The sequence below is a fragment of the Zalophus californianus genome, chromosome 17 (assembly GCF_009762305.2).
Source record: "Zalophus californianus isolate mZalCal1 chromosome 17, mZalCal1.pri.v2, whole genome shotgun sequence".
In the NCBI taxonomy this organism is placed as follows: Eukaryota; Metazoa; Chordata; class Mammalia; order Carnivora; family Otariidae; genus Zalophus; species Zalophus californianus.
Window position 1 is genome coordinate 59,841,135 of NC_045611.1, and position 21,692 is coordinate 59,862,826.

Here is a 21,692-nt window from a genome sequence, read left to right on the forward strand (position 1 = left end):
CAGAGCCACACCCAGCGTAAGATGGGGGTGTTGGGGGTAAAGACAGTCCCAGACCCTCACACGTGACTGGGGCCACGAGATCATGGCTCTCCAAGGATACTTGAGTGGAAGTGATACGTGTCGTCTCCCAGCTGAGCAAGTGTGGCTTTCCCCATGTGCTCCTGGAGTCCAGTGGAGAACACAGCCACGACAGGGACAGAGCCTGGATCCCCAAATCACTACATGGAGCAGAGCTCCCCTCCCATCCACACACAAGCAACAGCAACAAACACAAGACTGTCATGTGAATGCGAGAAATAAATCCTTTATTGTGTTAAGCATATGTGACTTAGGCATCGTTACAACAGACTGCCTGCTCAAACACCATGACGGAAAGAGGCACCAGTTTATCTACAAGAAGCAGTTAGAAGTTTATGCTCAGGCAACAGAAACAATGCTGTAATCTGAGATTAAATGCAAAAATAAAAAGATCACCTATGTAGCCCAAGGAGTTCCGCTTGCCCAGGCAGACACATCTCATCAACCTCTACTGGTGTTTTCAACCTGCTATGATCATGACCCTCCACACTCTGAGTAAGAAATACATCTTATACTGCAACCAGGTCTCATAGATAGATATATGGCTGAAAAGTTTCACAAAACATCATCTGCCTTTACTACATGATGAATTTTTACCTATTTAATTCTAATTTCATTGTGTTGTAATGCTGGTGGCCACCCACTAATTTGATTTCACAATTCACTAATGGGCTGAGATGCACAGTTTGAAAACACCGTGTTACTAGGCTCCAAGCATTTCTGTGATCTTTGTTAAGCCACTCCACACACGTGGACAACGTGCGTGAACTAGAAAACAGTTTGCTAGTGAGGATTCAGAAGTGAACCTGACATCAGGTGTTTACGAAAGGACCCAACGGCCTGAGCAGAAGCCCTGGGGAGCTTGAACAGGAGGAACAGGGACAAGGCTGACTTCAGCAAGAGCTAGCCGATCACACACTTTAAGGCAACTCTACACTCTGCACAATGACAACGTTCCAATGCGCGGGTGGTGCTAAAATGGCTACAGAAGAGGAGGAAATCTTCTTTCACACCTGACAGCTCGTGCTTGCGTGTGGGCATCTGCATGGGTGTGTTTACAAGGAGACAAGGGCTTCCCGAGGGCCCTTCCTGGGTTCTAAGTGCTTTAGCCACACGAGCTCATTTAGAAAACAGACAAGACTCACGTCCACATAGACAATGCAAGAAGCCACGCAAGGGTTTCAAAGGAGCCAGACACATTTGTCTGGAATCCTGGGCAGGCGAAGTTGTCCTCTAGGGACACTTCGAGCAAGTGGCTCATCTCTGCGCCTCAGAGTGCACAGGGAAAACGTCACCCGCCACGCACCCCGTGCGCCCACTGAGCCTCTCACTGGCGTGGGTTCCACACACAGCAGGGTGGGGTCCCAGGGCCCTGCCCAACGCGTAGATTTTCTCCTTCTCGTGGGTCTTCTGGTGCTCGGCCAGGGCTAGGCTGAAGTGGAAGGTCTTCCAGCAGCCCTGGCACGCATACACCTTCCTGCCACTGTGGCTTCTGAGATGATCAATGAAATGTGAGATCCACGCAAAGGTTTCCCCACACTCGCTACACGCGTAGGGCTTCCCTCGGGACAGCCCAGGCTCATCGGCAGCAGGGCAGCCTCCCGCAGAGCCATCCAGGTCCTGCCTGGCCAGGGACCCTGCGCTGTGGCCAGCTGCATCAGGCTCCCTCACGTGGCACAATGGGTGGTTGCTCACACTGGAGACACACTCGGGGCCCTGCCCACCCACATCCTTTGGGCGGGGCCTCTTTCTTCCAAGGCCTTGGTGTGGGGTGGCTGGCCTTATAGGCACAGTAAGGCTCCCCCCAGCTGTGCCCCTGTCCTGGGCTGGCTCCCGGATGACTGACCGCCTGTGGGCTATGGTGACAGGGCTTGGTTCCCCCTCCTGAGGCTCCAGAGCTTTCTGCAGCTGCTCTTCCTCTTCTGGGGCAGCACCCGTTAGAGGGCAAACGAGAATTTCCCTCGTGATCCTCTCCATCAGCGTCTCACACATGTTCTCTTTACCTTCCTGCCACCTCCTGCCGCCTGGAACAAGGTCATGACGTGAGCAGCCCCAACTCCCAGCACTAAGAAGGAACCTGCCACGTGGGCAGGAAAACTAACAAAAGGCACAGGCCAGCCACTGTGAGACAGGGCAGGATGGAAAGCCAGAGCAAGGGGGAAGCGGGTGAGGACATGAGGAGTGCTTGGCATGCACACAATCGGCCAATTCCCTCCACAAACCCAGGGGCAACGGATTCAAACAAGATCACTCAGAAGACTGCCATGTGTCCCCCATCTGTTTTCCCTTCTTTGCAGTCCCTGAGCTCACCACTGCCTGCCTGAAGACAGTCACTCCCAGCATGTCTTGCCCCTGAAGTGGCCATGTGACCGAGTTCTGGCCAATGGGATGTATGTACAAGTATCAGGTGTGGGGAAGGGGGGGTCTCCTCTTTCCTGCAGCTGTCGACGTGAGCTGCAGCAGCCGTCCTGAACGGTGTGTGAGTAGCCACTGGCAAGGGAGCCATGAGCTGGGAGGAGCCCACATCCTCATCAGGAAGAGCCAAATGAGACCTTGTACGGTAAACTAACGTGTTACAATGGAGGCCCCCCCAATGAAGCATGCCTCCTGGGATTCAGGCCCTTGGGAAACCCCCCCCAAACACACACACACTCTCACACATACAACCCGTGTACCATGCACACTAGCTTGATGATGTAACCTACTGTGGTCTATGGGACATGAAGCATGCATGATGCAAGCAAAGGCCCGCAAAGCACCCACATGATGGTGCTTACCCTCCTGGAATGCTCCCTCTATGAACCTCACTGCCACACTTGAAGAAGCTCAAGCTAGCCACTTGGAGAGGCAACGTGGAGAGCCCAGGCTGATGGCTGCAGCTGAGCTCCCCATCAAGAGCCAGCACTAACTGCCACTGGTTGAGTCAAACCCCCCAGGACATCCCAGCCTAGTCAAGCCTCTGGATGGTACACAGCCCAGCAGCCACCAAAGGGAGAACAGGGGCCCAGCCAATCTCAGTCCATCCACAGGATCGTAACAATCAACACTGCTGTTATTCAAGTGACTTCCCTACCTCCTGCTCTGACATTTGGGGTGGGGTGGCAAAAGTAGGGGACACAGGGTGGGAGAACAGTGAGGTCAAAGCTGAGGTCTTTGCCAAGACAAGCAGAGCTGTGAGGAGTTTCCATCAGCCTCTGAAAGAAAAACACACCCTCCACCCGGGCCTGACCACAGCTCTCACCTGAGAAGCTGCCTTCTGGTGGTTCTGTTTCAACCAACCGAAGTTCCTCTGTCTCCAGCCTGCAGGCATCCTCAGGCTGGGCAAGCTGAAACCCTGAGTGGGATCAAAAAAACGAAAACAAAGAGACACTGAAACCAGACTAGAAACAGCCAATGCACCTCAAGTCCCACAGGCTGGCCAGGGTGGGTACTGCAGCCCTGATCCTTTCCTCTGCCCTGGGACACCCGCCAAAGCTGCACTGCTTGGAGCCCTGGAGAGCTGGGGGCTCCCAGAACACTGGGAAAGGGGTGAAGAAGAGGGTCCACAGAGGAAGAGCTGGAAAGGCCAACAGAAGTGGGGAAATTCAAGGGAGAGCAGTCAGAAAAAGCCCATAAAACTACAAGCATAAACAGCTCAGAAGTCTGTGTTGGGTAGGGCCTGTATTGTGGGCAAAGATGTCCTCACAAGAGGGAGCACCCATGAAGGCCAAGAGGCTCCATAACTGCACCAAGGAGGATGGGAAAGTCAACAAACACACTGGGGCCAGAGGCCTTTCCACATTCAGAAGCTTCAGGTCCTAGAGCAGGGGCTGCAAACTCGAAAGGCTCTGGCAGGCCTCAAATGTGTAGATCGAGAAGGGCAGGGCCAAAGTGGGGACCCTGGCAAACTCGTTCACAGTCAAATACATTTAAAACACTGTGGGGCCTTAACCAAAGCCCCATGCGGGAGTCGGAAACCCCTATGCCACCGCTTTTGGAAGAGGCTGGAGGATACAGCATGAGGCCGTGGGGACAGGTCTCACCCCACAAGAGCAGTTTCCGGAAGGCCTTCAGGTTCTCCTCCGCCGGGTCCAGGTGGCCCCACTCGCCCAGGTACAGAGGCACCTCCGGAAATGTCAACTTCTGAAACGGCACCACCACCGTGGCTGAGGCTTCCCGTGCAGAGGAAGGCTGGACCCTTGGTCCCACAATCCCAGTGAGCACAATGGGGGTGGCACTATCCTGGGGGAATCCCCCCGACCACCATGCAGGTCCTGGATCCCGGGTTAACGCAAGGGCAGGGTCTCTTGGCCTCAGAACTATGGACTTTCTTTTTTTTATTCCTAAGATTTTATTTATTTATTTGATGAGAGAGAGAGAGCGAGAGCGCGCACCAGCATGCACATAAGCATGGGGAGCAGGAGCGGGAGATGCAGGCTCCCTGTCGAGCAGGGAGCCCGAATGCAGGACTCGATCCCAGGACCCCAGGATCATGACCCGAGCCAAAGGCAGACACCCAACCGACTGAGCCCCCCAGGCGCCCGAGAACTATGGACTTTGTTTTGGCGGGGCCTGTCCCGGGCACTGCAGGGTGTTACCTGACCTCTTCCCTCTGGATGTCAGCAGCACCTCCTCCCCAACAGAAGTACTGACAACCAAAGCCGTCTCCAGGCATCACCCAACGTCCCCCAGAGGGGCAAAACCACCCTGGCGGAGAACCACTGCTGCAGAAGGCCCCAAAGTCTATCTCCTCCATCCCTGCACACCACACAGGCCCCGGGCCAGCACCCAGGGCACCAGGACAGCCACGCTCACTGCTCTCAGGAAAAGCAGCCACCGTGACAAAGGCCACGGGGTCCATAAGGTCTGCAGGATGTGTGTCCTGGGCAGAGGAGCTGTGGCTAGCAGCGATGGTGCGCCCCGGGAGAGAGGAACAGTGTCTTGGTCACGGCCAGAGGGACGCGGGCCAGGGAGCTGCCACACGCCGAGCTGGTGGGTAGCCGACCGAAAGGGGGCGCCTGTCCAGGGCTCCCAAGGGGGCGGCGGCAGCACTCGGGCCCCTCGCTCTGATCCCAGAGAGAACTTTCCTCGCCTCACCCCCACCCGCTCTCGGCCGGGCTCCTCTCTTGGTGTCCCGGGGATTCAGCAGGCTAGGTGTCCGGCCCTGGAACCTCAGCCCACCCCGGCTCCTCCTGGGGCAGCTGGCGCATGTTAACGATGCAGGGAGGGAGAGAACCTCACAAGCTAGGGTGACAGATCCTCCTCCTTGGGAACAGGCCCTATGGACAAGCAGAACCCACGCACCTTCGGCTCAACCTTTGCGGGCTTGGCCTCTTCAGCCTTCTCGTCGCCGATGCTCCCCTGCTCCAGAAGCACAGGGTCTAGAGTGGGACAGGCTGTGGGAGAAGGGGAGACAAAGCTGAGGAGACTGGTTTTACACAGCTGGGCAGCCCAAACCAGTGAGGGAGACCCCACCGCCTCCCTGCATAGGCCCCAGAAAGAGAGTGAAGAGTTCTCAGACTGCGAGAAAGGGAGGCCCATGTCACAGCACGTCCCAAGAGACCCCCACAACTGTCCTCAACTGACAGAGCAGAGCAAACCAAGAAGAAAGCAAAAAGAAGCTTTGGGGCCTTCTACAGCAGTGGCCCCAGATTTTCGAACTAAAGCCACGAAGCAGAGAACACTTTCATACCCATTAGCTTGGTGGAAATCTTAAATAGCAACGACATACAGCGCTGGCACGGATGTGGGGACATGGACACCCTTGTACACAGGCACCATATGTGCTACGGAACTTCCACAAAACCACGCAGAAATGTCCTTTGTCCTGTGATCCCGAGGAACCCACCTACACAAACAAAACCTCCCACACCAGGTACAAGCCTGAGGACATTTTACAGCACATCTGTACGAAGAGGCAGAAACCTTAATGGCAGTAAATCCCAACTCCAGGACAAGGAAGGGCAGATCCTGTGAAATGCCATGAAGGTCAGAAGGATTTGGCACTGGCTATCTGTCCACCGCCTGGAGGGGCCTGGCTGGGTGAGATGTTGCTCCACGCAAACAGCATGAGCTCAGGCACAAATACATCACCTCCAGGGAAAATGGCCGCAAAACCCTCTGAGCAAGCTCCTGGGTGAGCCGTGTGTGCACGGAAGAGATGTGCAGAAACACATGAAGGTACACAAGCCAGGGGGCACCACTTGGTTTAGTTTTAGAGGGCATGTGGGGTGGACAGAGTACTTTTTTCTATCTCAATGGCTTTCCCTGTTAATAGTAAAGCACATATGACTTGTAATAATCTTTGAAAACAAATTTAATTATAAATACTTGTCACATTCACCAGAGCGTACAGAAAGAAGTCAGCACAGACTTCGGAGACCTCGGTTACCTGGCCTCCCTTGGCTCCCATGATAACCTGCATGGCGACTCCCTCCCACCCTCCCCAACCAAACCTTGGCCCATACCCGCCCAAGGGCTAGCTGGTCACTCACAGGTGTCGGGGGATGCCTGGGTCTCGCTGGATTCCAGGTCTTCACTGGCCCTCACGGGCCCACCTGGTAATAACAGACAACAAAGGCTCAGCAAGCTTCCCAACACTCCCCTTTCCTCAAAGCTGTGGAGAGGCCCATGGGAGACTCAAAAGCATCCCGGCTTATACTCAAGGGGAGAGTGAGCCCAAAATTGAGAGATGTGCTAACAATCACACAGTAAACCTGCAGGGGGTGGGCATGAACATAGGCTTCTGACCCTGAGCCCAAGGCTCCAGGCCCCCATCACCACCAGTCCCTCAGGTTCTGCCCTCAGATGTGGCAGAGGCTCGGCCCACCCAGCCCCACTGCGCCTCTTCTTACCATACTGAGGGAGTAGAAACAAATGCCCAGAACATTTACTTAGTTTTTAAGGGGCTGGTTCCCTTCTGCTTTTTTGTATCTGGAAGGCAGACGTGAGGGCAGGAACCCAAGCAGATTTTCTGGCCCATGAGGCAACTCTGAGGATGAAGCCACTGGGCAGGGTGGCGAGGCTGTATCCCCCACCAGCTCAGGGCTGCTCACCTCTGTGCCTCTTATACACGGTGGAGCTCAACTCTCAGGTAAGCCACTGACTGGTTTGGGCTCTATGCTGTCAATTTTACTCCTTCCGGGGCTCACCACCCCAGTTCCCATTTCTTCTATGGTCTGCTCTCCTCTGGGGTGGCTGCCTCACCTGGCTCTTCTAGGGCCTTGGTAAGGTCCTTCACCAGAGAGGCTGCCTTCGTGCAGCTCTCAGGATGCTGTGCCACCACCCAGGGCCGTACTTTGTCAGGCAGGACACTCAGGAACTGCTCCAGCACCAGCAGCTCCAGCATCTGCTCCTTGGAGTGCGCCTCGGGCCGCAGCCACTGGCGGCACAGCTCATACAGCTGGGTCAGGGCCTGGTGGGGCCCGGCGGCTTCCTGGTAGATGAAGTTCCGGAAGTGCTGGCGGGAGAACTCAAGGTCCTTCCCGACGACAGTCTTGGGGTCCTCCTCTTGGTCCTCAGCTGCTGATCCTAGCATAGGCAGTTCTGGGGGAATCAGGGAGCTCCTGGGGGTGGCAAATGCCTTCTCCAAAGGCAACATCTTTCCAAACCTGCACTGGGAAATGTGACTAGCCAAGGACAGGGCACGTGTTGTGGAGGGTGAGTTCACGTAACTGCAGCTGCAAGGGAGAGAGCGGGATGCTCTGGGACCTCCGCCAGAATCCAGACCTGCACAGGACAGACAGAGATGCCCCCACAGTGAGAAGAGAGCCAGGGGGGTCCATACCAGAGGAGAACAAGCAGGGTCCCCGGAGCTCACCAGTCCCACCCACTACACCCAGAGTCCATGCAGAATTATTTCCAAGCAATCTGCTTGTGAAGTAACAGCAGGGTTTCACACTTGTATAGACAAAAGTTAACATAAAAAGTGGGAGGTGGAAACTCATTTTGTAAGACTGGTGTTACCAGGAATTTAAAAAAAAGTCAGTCACAGCTAAAAGAAAAGTTACAAGATCTCACTTTCAAAAATGTAAAAATCATAAAACATTACAAAACTCATTCCAACAATGTATACTCAAAGCATGTGATATCATGCCAAATTTGGGTGTATCCCAGACTTCCTTTCACCTATGGAAGGGCCAGGTATCATGACTGTTCCTCCTATTAAGACAACTAAAAATCTGAAACACAGTTGACCCTAGAATACTGGTTTGAACCACATGGTCCACTTAAGGTTGATTTTTTTTTTTATAAATACAGTACAATACTGTAAATCATCCTTCTTTACAACTGTAACATTTTTTTCTCTTATTGTAAAAATAGAGTATTTAAAACGTGTTATATACAAAACGTGTTAACCAACTGATTATCAGTAAGGCTTCCAGTCAACAGAAGACTACTGGTAGTTAAGTGTTTGGGAAGTCAAAAGTTATATGCAGATTTCTGACAACGCCCTAACCTTCAACTTGTTCAAGGGTCGACTGTAGATCAGTGAATAACCAGTATCTATTTCTGGAAATGGCACAGGACTGCAGACCTGGCCTGACCCACCCACGGAACCAGGTGGGAGGTGTAAGAACTTGGCCAGGAGCAGAGTACAATGGTGGGGGGAGAAGAGACTGTGGTGTTTAGGTCCTGGGAGTTCACGTCCTGCTCGGCCCTCTCCCCACCCCCAGCTGATCCTGATGATCCTGAGAGAAGCGAGATTTGGGATGTTTAGGTGAAATCTCGTTTGTAACTGTTGGCGAACACTGAGCAAGGTGAACGACAGAACCCAGCAGGCCACAGCTGGCCAGGCCTCCAGCTATTGGCTTCAGGCTCCCGATGCTTTCACTGGCTGTGAGCACACAGGGCCCTGAGTGAACTCCAGCTCCTCCCAGAACCTGCTAGGTCTGCGCTTCTCCCTGTGTAACCAGAAGATCCACAGACCCCACTGGGAGGGAGACATCCCAGACAAAAGCTGCACCCAAACCCAGTGGGAATGCTCTCCTTGTCTGAATCACAGAAACCAACGTTTTCTTCCAAACCATCTGAGAAATTCCAGAAAATGTGTGTGATCACAGCTGTGGTGAGGATGTTTTCTCAGCAATACCACTCGTACAGAGAAAACCGCAATGCAGGACCAGGCATCAGTGACCACCTCTAGGGAAAGTGAAGATCTGCTCTGACGTTTCACCGGGGCATGGGGCCCAAGGATGTCGGCGCTGTGGGGGTGTCTGATTCCATTTATATGGAGTGTCCAGAACAGGCAAATCCACAGAGACGGAAAGTATACTGCTCAGGGGCTGCCAAGGGCAGAGGGGGTCAGAGTCAGAGTGACTGCTAATGGGCCCAGCATTTTTTCCTGGAATGATAAACTGTTCTAAAATCAACTATGGTGTTGGTTGTACAACTCTGCAAATATGTGAAAAATCAATGAGATGCACGTGTTAAGCAGAAGAACTCCTTTGGTATGTCAAGTATATCTCAATAATAAATGTTAATCATTGTTAAAAACAGAGAGCAAAAAAAAAAAAAAAGGTTGGCAGAGGCCCCAGGGCCCACTGCCCCCCTCTCGGAGGCTAGACTAGGGTCGGAAGACATGCCACGCAGAGTTCCGTTTCAGTCAAGGAAGACACAGCTATGCCACGCCATCATTACCCCCCATCTTCCCCCTCCATTTCCCTTGCACACCCCTACCTCACCCCACCCTGCTCCCTACAGCACTCTTCTGGACCCACACAGGTCTGGGCTCTGAAGACCTTCCCTCCAACCACGTCTCCTCACTCCCTTCCACCTGCCTCCCCCGCTGGAATGTAAACCCCAGGAGAGCAGAGATTACTCACAGGAGGTCTCTGGGCAGAGCCCGGCTCAGTATTTGTTGACTACATAAACTTTTCTTGTCAACTTACTTTAGAGAGAGAAAGAGCACAAGAGGGTGGAGGGGCAGAGGGAGAGAGAATCTCAAGCACACTCCCCCGAGCACGGACCCACACGGGGCTCCATCCTAGGACCCTGAGATCACAACCTGAGCCAAAATCAAGAGTTGGATGCTCAACCGAGTCACCCAGGCACCCATGCACAAATTATTTTTAAATGGTTCCAGTTCTCTACTGAGAGGCATGCTGGCTATTCCTAATTTTTGTCGGCCATTACCCTCAAATCCGTGTATCTGGTTTCAGGCTGGGGATGTATTTGGAAGGTAAAAGTAGAAGTGGGGTACCTGGACCACTGGGCATGTGCTGTGACCCACAGCAGCCCATAGGAGGCAACCCAGCCCCTGCCACCCACTATAGTGGTGCTCACCAGGGGGCTCCTTCCTCACACCTCTGCACCGGGGACCCTCAGACCACAAAATCTGCTCCTTGCACTCTGTCAGTGAGCTGCTTGTTTTTCGATGGCATTTTTTTTTCTAGCTCCCTTTCTATTAAGTAATTAAAGTGGTCTCTCTGGCTTGGTCTTTTGCCAGTGTCCCAGCCCGTGGCTTTCTTTTCAGTTTACGCTCTTTTGGCTATAAGGTTCTAATGTTTATTGCCAAATTTGCTTTTTTTTCCCCTAAATAAATTTCTGAGTTCCATAACTTGTTTATAAAGCGCTTCCTTCCCTACCTCAGGATTAGAAATGCATGCACTCTTGCATTTACTCTGCTGGGCCACGAGTGGCAAATGCAGGACAGTCTCAGTTGTGACTACTCGACTGCCTTGTGGCTAAAGCAGCCAGAGGACCTGTATGCTCTGGGCCTGGCTGTCCGCGTTACAAAACAGGGTGCTGGCTGGCTTGCCAGACTCTAGCTTTTTTAACCATGTTGCTGCCGTTAACTAATCTAGAGCCTCAGCCGGCAAGAGAAGTACTGCCAGCTCCACCCAGCCGACACAGCCGCATTTATCCCAACAGGCACAAGACCCATGGAGCTCTACGCGGCATATGGGCAGATGTGTGGTCACACACGAAGTAATTTTCATTTTCTTAACATACCACAGGCATGATCGTTCTGTGCGGAGCCTGTCTCCATAAAGTTACCTTGAACTCGCAAATATGTACGTGCACAGGTCTCATCTCCCTTCATCGGGGCCTCACAAACTGGTCATGCTGCTGCAAGGACCACCAGAGCTCTTTCCTGTCCTCAGCTTCCTTGAGTGAAGCCATTCCCCCAAGTTCCTCTTGGCTCAGTGACCAGGAGCTACCTACCCCCACCCCCATCACACACACACCTTGGGGCCACTGGGGATTTGCCTCAGATGGGGATGGAAATTTCCTGGAGCCCAGGCTCCCCCTGTACCCCGCCAGACAACTCCTGGGATGCAGAAGAAGCCATGAGGGGGTGGGGGGGAGGGCCGGTGAGCTGAGAGGTCCCCAAACCCTGTGGGCCTCCTGCAGGCAAATCCCTCTCACACTGGGCTAAGCAGAGCTCAAGCTTGGCTCCTAACTCCTCAGCTCTACCTCCAGGCCTGCCCTGCCCCACTTCCCCCTCTCCACATATGCCCATCTCATTCACTGGTCTCTGGGCCTCAACCAGTAATTACTCACTCATTACAAAGGGGGGAAAAGTGCCCTTAGAATGAAAAAATGTGGATCAAGGGATCATCCTTAACAGCTCAGTCGTCTTCTATGGTCCCTGCCAAGAGGGCAAACTCTGGATCCACTCCCGAGGACAGCCAGACCCAAATTTAAAAAATGCCCTGCACAACTGGCCTGGGCTTCCCAAAAGCCTCAAGGACAGAACTCCAAAGTCAAGAATTCACAGACCCAACGAACAACACATACACGGCCCTGGACCAGAAAAGGTACGGCACATTGTTGGGGTGCTGGGGGCAATGGGGGACCGACCAAACCCTGGTACGGAGAGAGGATGGTGGGGCTGTCCAGCTTAGCCTCCCCGGGGTCAACGAAGATACACAAAAGACGGGAGAAAGGAGTGGGGGAGGAGGGGGGAGGGGGAGGAGGAGGGGAGGAGGGGGGAGGAGGGGGAGGGGAGGGAGAGAAGGAAGAGGGGGAGGAGGAGGGGGAGGAGGAGGAGGGGGAGGAGGAGGAGGGGAAGGAGGGGGGAGGGGGAGGGGGAGGGGAGGGGGAGGGGGAGGAGGAGGGGGAGGAGGGGAGGAAGGGGAGGGGGAGGAGGGGGAAATGTACAAATGTACAAAATATTAAGAGGTGAATCTGGCCAAAAGACGTGCAATTCTAAGACCTTTCCCTCTGAACATTTTTTTTAACAAAAGGTCTGAACAGTACCCTCAGTCGTCCCCACTCCCCCTTGCCGGCCCCTCCAGCAGCAGGAAAGGGAGACCCCCTCTCGCCCTTCTCTTGGGCTTCCCGGCCCAATGCAGCTGTTGCTCGCACCGCAACAGACGATGCGCCCCCGGGCGCCTGGGCAGAGGCAGGCGGTCCGAGGGCGGCAGAGACTAGCCCTCATCCAGGCCCCACCTCGGCCCCACCCCCGAGCGCCTCCGCACCGCCCCGGCTCAGCGGAACGCACGCTCGGCGCAGCTCCGCTCCCTCCCCGCTCCCGCAGGACGCCACAGACTGCCGCTCCTCCCCCCAGGGACACCCTCGGCCGTCCAGTCCCCTCCCTCCCCCAGGCCGCAAGAGGGGGGCCTCAAGCGCTCCGCGTTCCCACGCCCAAGAGCGGTAAGCCAGGCCCCCCGCGAGCTGCGGTCTCCCAGCCCCGTCCTGCCCGCCCCACGCACCCCCCTCACTCCCACCCCAGGGCCTCCCAGCCTCCTCCCCTCCCCCTCCCGGCCCCACACCGCAGAATCCCCTCCTCCCCTCCCCCACTCGGGGTCGCTCGCTGCCCCCACAGGTCCCCTCCGAATGCAGCTGCGCGGCGCACACTCGCGGGACCGCCACGACCCGCTCGGGAAGGGCACATCGTAGCGGCCCCCGGCCGCCGGCCAGACCTACCTCTTGCGTCGTGGTCCCAGGCCGGTTCCAGCCGCCAGGAGCTCGGCGCGATGGCGTCAGGTCAAACTGCGCGTGCGCGCTGGACCTGCGCCGCGGACTACGACTCCCAGAATGCAGCGGGCCGCTCCCCAGGGCGAGGGCGGGGCGAAAAAAAATGCAACGGCTCAATGGACAGCCAATCAGAGGCAGAGCTAGCCTCCCGCGTGCCTGCGTCATTTTCGATCCATGGCAACGCAGGAAAACTAGTGGAGGGGAACTAAAATACCGCCCTGAGAGGCCGAGACGCGGAGAGACTGAGGCACTGAGAGACAGAGACAGGCAAGAAGACGCTGAGACGGCGGAGAACCCAGAGCCCTGCATGCCCTAAGACGGAGAGAGCGAGGGGCAAGGAGACCAAAGTCTCAGGGTGTCGGGGATGGCGGGGTTCACAGAGGAGCGCAGGAGACCGGGGGAGGCCGACGGGGGAGGCCGACGGGGGAGGCCGACACACAGAAGCGCCGCGAAAGGAAGGAAGATCGAGAAGGGGAGGGCCCGGGACGGCGCAGCTCAGACCTGGAGAGAGCCGGAGGCGGCTACAAGGCCAGGGACACGCAGAAGTGGGTCGTCCCGCAGCGGGGGCAGCAGAGAGAGAGACCCAAAGACGGGAGGCCGTGACACAAGCAGCAGCAGAGGGGGAGACAGAAACGGTGAGAAGTAGACACGTGGGAACCGACGGAGAGACCCAGAGCCTGAGCGACAGCCGCGGGGACACGCAGACGCAGACGCACGGAGGCCCAGGGGCGCCGATTCGCCAAGAGGGGAGGTTGGTTCTGCATATCCAGGAACGGGTAGGATTGGAAGACTGGCCTTGCTGGGGGCTCAGGAGCCACTGAAGCGGAGGGACACGGAGCAGAGGCCACTGCGCTGAGCGGTGAGCTCAGAAGCGCAAGGCGGGAGCCATCACTTCACTAGACTGGACCAACAGGGCGGGCGCTAGGGCGCGGCTTCCCATTCCAGAACTTTCTAGATAACAGTTTGTAAGACCGATATTTGGGGCAAACTGATTTTTTTTGAGGGGGAGGGGCAGACAAAGAGGGAAAGAGAGAATCATAAGCAGGCCCAGAGGGGACCCCTTGAGGACCTCCATCTCAGGATTTTGAGATCATGACCTGAGCTGAAATCAAAGAGTTCAAGCTTAACCCGCGAAGCCACCCAGGCACTCCTGTGAAAACTGATTTTTTAAGACGTTTATGTGAACAGGTCATTTTATGTATTTTATTTAAATACAACACTCACATTTTTTGACATTCAGTTCTATGAATCTTAACTTGTATAACTACCAAAACAAAACAAAGAATAGATCCACTGTACAACAGACTCCTTCCTGATGCTCCTCTCTCTCACCCTCAACCCTGGAGGGTTGGACCACTGATCCATTTTCCATGGCTACAGTTCTGCACTTTCCAGAATGCCACATAAACAGAATCTCAAAACAGGCGGCCCTTTGCTTTTTTTTCACTGAACATAATCCCTTTGAGTTGTATCAATAATTTGTTCCTTTTGGGGGCACCTGGGTGGCTCAACTGGTTAAGCAACTGCCTTCAGCTCAGGTCATGATCCCGGGAGTCTTGGGATAAGTCCCACATCGGGTTCCCGGCTCAGCGGGAAGCGTGTTTATCCCTCTGACCCTCTCTCCTCTCATGCTGTTTCTCACTCAAATAAAATCTTAAAAAAAAAAATAGTTTGTTCCTTTTTATTGCCAAGTACCCTTCGATGGTTTCGATATACCACAGTTTGCTCAAACCCACTAAAGGACGTTTTGGTTGTTTCCAGTATTTTGCTATTACAAATAAAGCTGTGATGAACATTAGTATAAATGTTTGTGTGTAAACCTTCTTAAATCTTCATTTCTCTGGGATAAATGACCAAGAATGCAACTGCTTGGTTATATGGCAAGTAGATGTTTAGTGTTGTAAGATACTGCCATGCTCTTTTCCAGAGTAGTAGTACCCTTTTATATTCTCAGGAGCAATATATCTGTGAACAAGTTTCACCACATTCTTTTTTTTTTTAAGATTTTATTTATTTATTTGAGAGAGAGAGAGAACGAGAGATAGAAAGCACGAGAGGGAAGAGGGTCAGAGGGAGAAGCAGACTCCCCGCTGAGCAGGAAGCCCGATGTGGGACTTGATCCCGGGACTCCAGGATCATGACCTGAGCCGAAGGCAGTCGCTTAACCAACTGAGCCACCCAGGCGCCCAGTTTCACCACATTCTTACTAGCATTTGGTGTTCCTGTTTTTGTTTATTTTTATTTTTTAAAGTAATCTCTGCGTCCAACATGGGGCTCCAACTTACAACCCTAAGATCAAGAGCTGAATGCTCCACCTACCAAGTCAGCCAGGTGCCCCAGTGTTTTTTTATTTTAGCCATCCTGATAGACGTGTAGTGACATCTCATTGTCCTTTTAATTTGCATTTCCCTAATGATTAATAATGTTGAACATCCATATTCTCCAACTGTATATCCTCTGCAGTGAAACGTCTGTTCCTGAGTTTTTAGAGATATTTATATATTCTACTAGATATGCTCTTTGTCAGATATATGGTTTGCAAATGTTTTCTCCCAGTCTGTAGTTTGTCTTTTTATTCCCTTAACAAAGCCATTAGCAGAGCAAAGGATTTTAACTGAGATGATGTCCAATTTGTCACTTTTTCCTTTAATGGATCATGTTTTTTGTGTCAAGTTTAAGAATACTGCTTAGCCCCAAGGATTTCCTCTTATATTTTTTCTAAAAGTTTTATACTTTTACTTTTTACATTTAAGTCAATCATCAATTTTGACTTAATTTTTATATAAGAGGTGAAGTTTATGTTGAAGTTCATTTTTCCCCCCGTATGTAAGATGTATGTTGGGCATCTTTTTTCTGACCCTAATTCTAACACTAAATATGTAGGTTTTTTTCAACACCACCCAGTTCTCCAACCCAGCTGGATATCCAACAATTCAGTTCTGAGACTATCCAAAATTAGGGCAAACTCCACAGTTCAAGGGCTTAGTCACACAAGACTGTTCCCACTCCAGATGCCGGCCATAGACTACACACACTTCTGCTCAGCTGACTACAAATTCAGTGGTGCCCCAGACGCCACCTCAGGTTTGAGAATTCACTAGAATGACTCACAGAACTTAAGAAAACACTTTATTATGTTTACCAATTTAGTAATAAAGGATATAACTTAGGAACAGCCAAATGGGGGGGCACCTGGGTGTCTCAGTCGTTAAGTGTCTGCCTTCAGCTCAGGTCATGGTCCCAGGGTCCTGGGATCGAGCCCCGCGTCGGGCTCCCTGCTCAGAGGAAAGCCTGCTTCTCCCTCTCCCACTCCCCCTCCTGCTTGTGTTCCCTCTCTCGCTGTGTCTCTCTCTGTCAAATAAAATATTTTTTAAAAAATTAAAAAAAAAGGAACAGCCAAATGGAAGAGATATATAGGACAAGATTTGGGAGGGGGTGGTATGAACAAATCTCCTTTGCATTCTCTAGGAATGCCTCCCTCTCAGCACATCAGTGTGTTCACCAGCCCAGAAGCTCTCTGACTCTCCTTGTCCACAAGTTCTTATAAAAAAATCTTCAGCCCCCCTTCCCTCCCTGAGGTCAGGGTGTGGGGCTGAAAGTTCCCACCTTCCTTCTAGTGACCATGACCCATCCTGAAGCTATCTAGGGGACCCAAACTAAGTCATCTTATTAGCATAAACTCAAAAGGGGCTGTTTTATGAATAATAAGACATTCCTATCACTCAGAAAATTCTAGGGGTTTCTTCCAGGAATGAGGGACAACGACCAAATATTGTTTTGTTATACGACAGAGATCCAACTGCTCCAACACCATTCATTAAAAAGGCTATCCTTCCCCCACTGAATAGCTTTGCACATTTGTCAAAAATCAGATAAGCATGTTTCTGTGGGGTTTTTTTGGGGGGGTTTTCTATTCTGTTCCATTGACCTATGTGTCAGCTAAAACCACAAACTCTTGGTTACTACAGCTAAATAGTAAGTCTTAATATCAGTTATTCCTGTCACCTTTCTTCTTTTTCAAAAATTATTTTGGGGACAATTTTTTCTATTCTATGTCAAGTGCTTTCCCATATAAATTTTAGACTAAGCTTGTCTATGTCTACAAGTTTATTTCTTATTTTATGTCTCTTATCTATGTCTTCCTGGGAGTTTGATGAAAATTGCATTTTGTACACTTTTTGTACTTTTTTCTTGCCTACTTGCATTGGCTAGGACTTCCAATATGATTCCAACACCAGTAGGGAGCGCTGTCATCCTCATCTGTGGTTCACCATTATGATGTTTGCTATACATTACTGACATAAGCCCTTTTCAGATTAAAGTTCCTCTTTATTCCTAGTTTGCTATTGTTATTACGAAAGGATAATGAATTTTGTCAAATGCTCTGTCTACATCTATTTGTAAGAGCATGTAGTTTTTCTTTAGGCTGTTAATATGATGGGTTACATTGACTTTTTTTTTTAAGATTTTATTTATTTGATTTTTTTTTAAGATTTTATTTATTTATTTGAGAGAGAGAGAATGAGAGACAGAGAGCACGAGAGGGAAGAGGGTCAGAGGGAGAAGCAGACCCCCTGCTGAGCAGGGAGCCCGATGCGGGACTCGATCCCGGGACTCCAGGATCATGACCTGAGCCGAAGGCAGTCGCTTAACCAACTGAGCCACCCAGGCGCCCCAAGATTTTATTTATTTGAGAGAGAGCACATGAGCAGTGTTGGGGGGGAGGAACAGAGGGAGAAGCAGGCTCCCTGCTGAGCAGGGAGCCCAACACAGGGCTCCATCCCAGGACCCTGAGATCATGACCTAAGCCAAAGGCAGATGCCTAACTGACTGAGCCACCCAGGTGCCCCATGACTGGTTTTCAGATATTGAAACAGCCTTGCATTTCCAGGATAAACCCCCTGGTCATGTTGCGTTGTTGCTCTTATATATTACAGAATTCAAGTTGCTGACATTTTATTGAGAATATTTGTGTTTATATTCATGAAGGCTATCATTCTGCAGTTCTCTTGTCATTGTCTGGTTTTAGTATCCAGGTAATGCTGACCTTATAAAATCAATCAGGAGGTGTTTCCTCCCATTATTTTCTCAAAGTGTGGAAGTGGCATCATTTCTTCCTGGAGTGTTGGATAGAATTCAACAAAACTATCAGGGCCTTGAGTATGTTTTGAAAAAAATAAAAATAAATCACCTACTTCAGGGTGCCTGAGTGGCTCAGTCAGTTAAGCATCTGCCTTTGGCTCAGGACATGATCCTGGGGTCCTGGGATCGAGCCCTGCATTGGGTTTCTTGCTCAGCAGGGGAGTCTGCTTCTCCCTCTCTCTCTGCCCCTTCTCCTTGCTCATGCTCACCTGCTCTCTCTCAAAATAAATAAAATCTTTTTAAAAAACCCAAGTACTTCAATAGATATAGGCCTATTTACTTGTAGAGTGAGTTCACTGTCAAGAAATTGGGCCACTTTACCTAACTTGTTGAATTTATGAGCATGGAATTATCCAAACAGGACTAGGTTCTTTTCCAGGCTCTGTGGGATGGAGATGTACCACAATGGAGCGAACACTGGGCAACATCTTCCTTCTCATCCCAATATATGCCATTACTCTGGGGCACACATACTCAATGGCCAACCTACCAAGACCTCGTCTTCTTGGTGCCTAGAGCCCGCCTCCACTTGGGTCAGGTATTCATACACATCCCAGCTACCATCACCGACATCCTGGAGATTCTAACCCTCTTGTCCTCCTGCGCTCCCCCAGCCGGCTTCTTCAACTCTGCCCGCTTTAGGAGGCCTTCAGCCAACCATTTACACTAGCGTGAGGAAGCAATGCCATCTGTGAACTACTTGTGATAGAGTAGTTTTGGAGCCTGCTGGTGTCCCTTGTCTTTCAGTCTCCTGAGTCAGAGGAGAGTAACATCAATGTCATCACCATTCACAGCAACAACAGCAAAAGCAACAACAACAACAAAACATCATCAACAACAAGAGCAGCAGTGCTAATAGCAACAACAGGGCCGGGAGCAACTGAGACACGCTGAACACCATTACTGCTGTAATTACACCAGTAATTACACACTGAACACAGGCACTCTCCACACCTCACTTCTCTTAATCCTAATGAGGTAGGGCTTGTCCACATTTTAAAAACAAGGAAGGAACAGAGAAGTTCAATAATTCACCTAAGATCACACAGCTATTGAGATGTAAACCCATGAGAAACCCAAGTCTGACTGAAGTCAAAAGATGCACTCTTTTTTTCCCTTTAAATTTTTTATTGTTATGTTAATCACCATACATTACATCATTAGTTTCTGATGTAGTGTTCCATGATTCATTGTGCATAACACCTAGTGCTCCGTGCAGAACGTGCCCTCCTTAACACCAACTACTGGGCTAACCCATCCCCCCACCCCCTCTCCCCTCTAGAACCCTCAGTTTGTTTCTCAGAGTCCATTGTCTCTCATGGTTCGCCTCGCCCTCCGATTTCCCCCCTTCAGTCTCCCCCTCCTGCTAAAAAGATGCACTCTTACCCATGACACTAATACTCACATGGGCCTGGTGCAATGGTTTCATGCAATTTCATGCAATTTTTCTTTAATAACTGGGTTTCGTGTACAGGCCTTCTGAGCAGCCAAGGATTTACTACTTAAATGAATACCTATTTACTGTCAGGCAGTGTTTTCTTTTATAAATAAAATGCCCAAAGTGCACACATGCATACACACAATACTGCACATTAAGGGTATTTCAATATGTAAGCTAGAATGGAAGCCCTATGAAGGCAGAAATTTCTCCATTTAACCAGCTATTAAGAGCCTATGCATACTTTTGCATATTGGTTCCCTCCACATTATAGGAATTTTCAATCTTACAATAAAATAGAATTACAGCTCATACAGGCTACAAGAAAGAATTCAGATGACATTTAATATCCAGTAGTGTGGAAGGGGGACCTTGTTGCTGTCTTTTGCTCCCACAAATATGTTATTGCAGTAACAGCCATTTCCTTGAAAAAAGTTCTAGTCTTTCTTCAAATGGATAAATGTCACTAGTCAGTTCTTCTTCTTTCTGATATTACTGTTATCAAATCAGAGAACCAATTAATGGTAAGACGAACATCTTATATGCTACTAAGAAAAAAAAGGCTGCCAATTAAAATATAGCATGCCATCGATTACCCTGATATCTGAGATGTCAAAATGTGAAAAGAACATGTATATTAAAATAAATTAAATATAGTGACTCTTTCAGATTCGGTGTCAGGACTAACTTCCAGGCACATACTTTTTCTACAGTTGTGTTAAAAACTTGGATTGTGAGGGGTGCCCGGGTGGCTCAGTCGTTAAGCGTCGGCCTTCGGCTCAGGTCATGATCCCAGGGTCCTGGGATCAAGCCCCGCATCGGGCTCAATTGCTCCGCGGGAAGCCTGCCTCTCCCTCTCCCACCCCCTCCACCCCCGCTTATGTTCCCTCTCTCACTGTCTCTTTCTCTCTGTCAAATAAATAAATAAAATCTTAAAAAAAAAAAACTTGATTGTGGATTTGTAATGGGACAAATGTCCTATAAGGGGGGGTTTCTCCAGAACTCATTCTCTGACACACTAGTTGTGCTGCCCAAATGAAGTAATCACCAGATGTGCAGTTATAGAGAATCTAAAATGTAGCAGCACCATATGTTTAAATGATAGTATTTGAGATATAGGTGGGTAGAATAATATGCTATTGACATTAATTTCACCTGTAATTTTTACTTTTTAAAAATGTCAAGTGGATGAATAAAATCTTAAAAAAAATAAAATAAAATAAAAATGTGGCCAATGGGGGGCGCCTGGGTGGCTCAGTCAACCAGTTGGGCATCTGCCTTCGGCTCAGGTCATGGTCCTGGGGTCCTGGGATCAAGTCCCGAATCGGGCTCCCTGCTCAGTGGGGAGTATGCTTCTCCCTCTCCCTCTGCCCCTCCTCCCACTCATGCTCTCTCTCAATAAATAAAAATCTTTACAAAAATGTAGCCACTAAAAAAAAGTGAACGTATATATGTGGTTCACATTGTATTTCTATCAGACAGTGCTACTCTGGAAGATCAGATCTCCAACTGGAAGTTTTCCCACCTAAAGTATGTTTGCTGTCTGTCTCAGGTATGAGCTGATAACATAAAGGTTAGCATCAATTTAAAGTACTTTTCAATATCATCACTGTATATTGGCTAGTCCAAAAACTCATTCTTTTTACTCAAGAGTTTTTTGCAAGAGTTCTTACCAAAACCTCAAACTTGTTACATTAGCCCAATCTTCTGATACAAGGAAAGGCAAGAATTCCAACTTAAAAGGAAACATAGCAAAAGAATTCTCCCAGTTTGGAAGAGAGGAAAAAATGAAACAAGATGAAAGCTGAGAGGGAGACAAACCATAAGAGACTCTTAATCTTAGGAAACAACTGAGGGTTGCTGGAAGGGAGGGGGGAGGATGGGGTGGCTGGGTGATGGACACTGGGGAGGGTATGTGTTGTGGTGAGTGCTGGGTGTTGTGTAAGACTGATGAATCACAGGCCTATACCCCTGAAACAAATAATACATTATATGTTAATTAAAAATAAAAAATTCTCCCAATTTCTTATACAGACACAATCTCTAAAAACTTTCTGTTACAAGGAGCAAAGGATAAAATCCATTATTTTCAAAGAACTCTTCAATACGAAGTCTCTGACACTAAGCAAAG

General features: G+C 50.4%; 2 protein-coding genes across 2 annotated transcripts; one reads left to right on the forward strand and one right to left on the reverse strand.

Annotated features, from left to right (window-relative positions):
* Positions 1–282: 282 nt before the first annotated feature.
* ZSCAN18 (zinc finger and SCAN domain containing 18) lies at positions 283–14,557 on the reverse strand. Its single transcript, XM_027619705.2, has 7 exons — positions 12,931–14,557; positions 7,264–7,785; positions 6,552–6,614; positions 5,362–5,453; positions 4,101–4,200; positions 3,320–3,412; positions 283–2,102 (listed from the first exon to the last, which is right to left on the reverse strand). Exons 2-7 carry the CDS (start codon positions 7,655–7,657, stop codon positions 1,336–1,338), a joined length of 1,509 nt encoding a protein of 502 aa, XP_027475506.1. The 5' UTR covers positions 7,658–7,785; positions 12,931–14,557; the 3' UTR covers positions 283–1,335.
* On the forward strand, positions 12,348–12,971 carry LOC113936469 (lysine-rich arabinogalactan protein 19-like). Its single transcript, XM_027619726.2, has 2 exons — positions 12,348–12,657; positions 12,830–12,971. The coding sequence occupies exons 1-2, from the start codon at positions 12,351–12,353 to the stop codon at positions 12,901–12,903; spliced, it is 381 nt and encodes a 126-aa protein (XP_027475527.1). The 5' UTR covers positions 12,348–12,350; the 3' UTR covers positions 12,904–12,971.
* Positions 14,558–21,692: the final 7,135 nt, after the last annotated feature.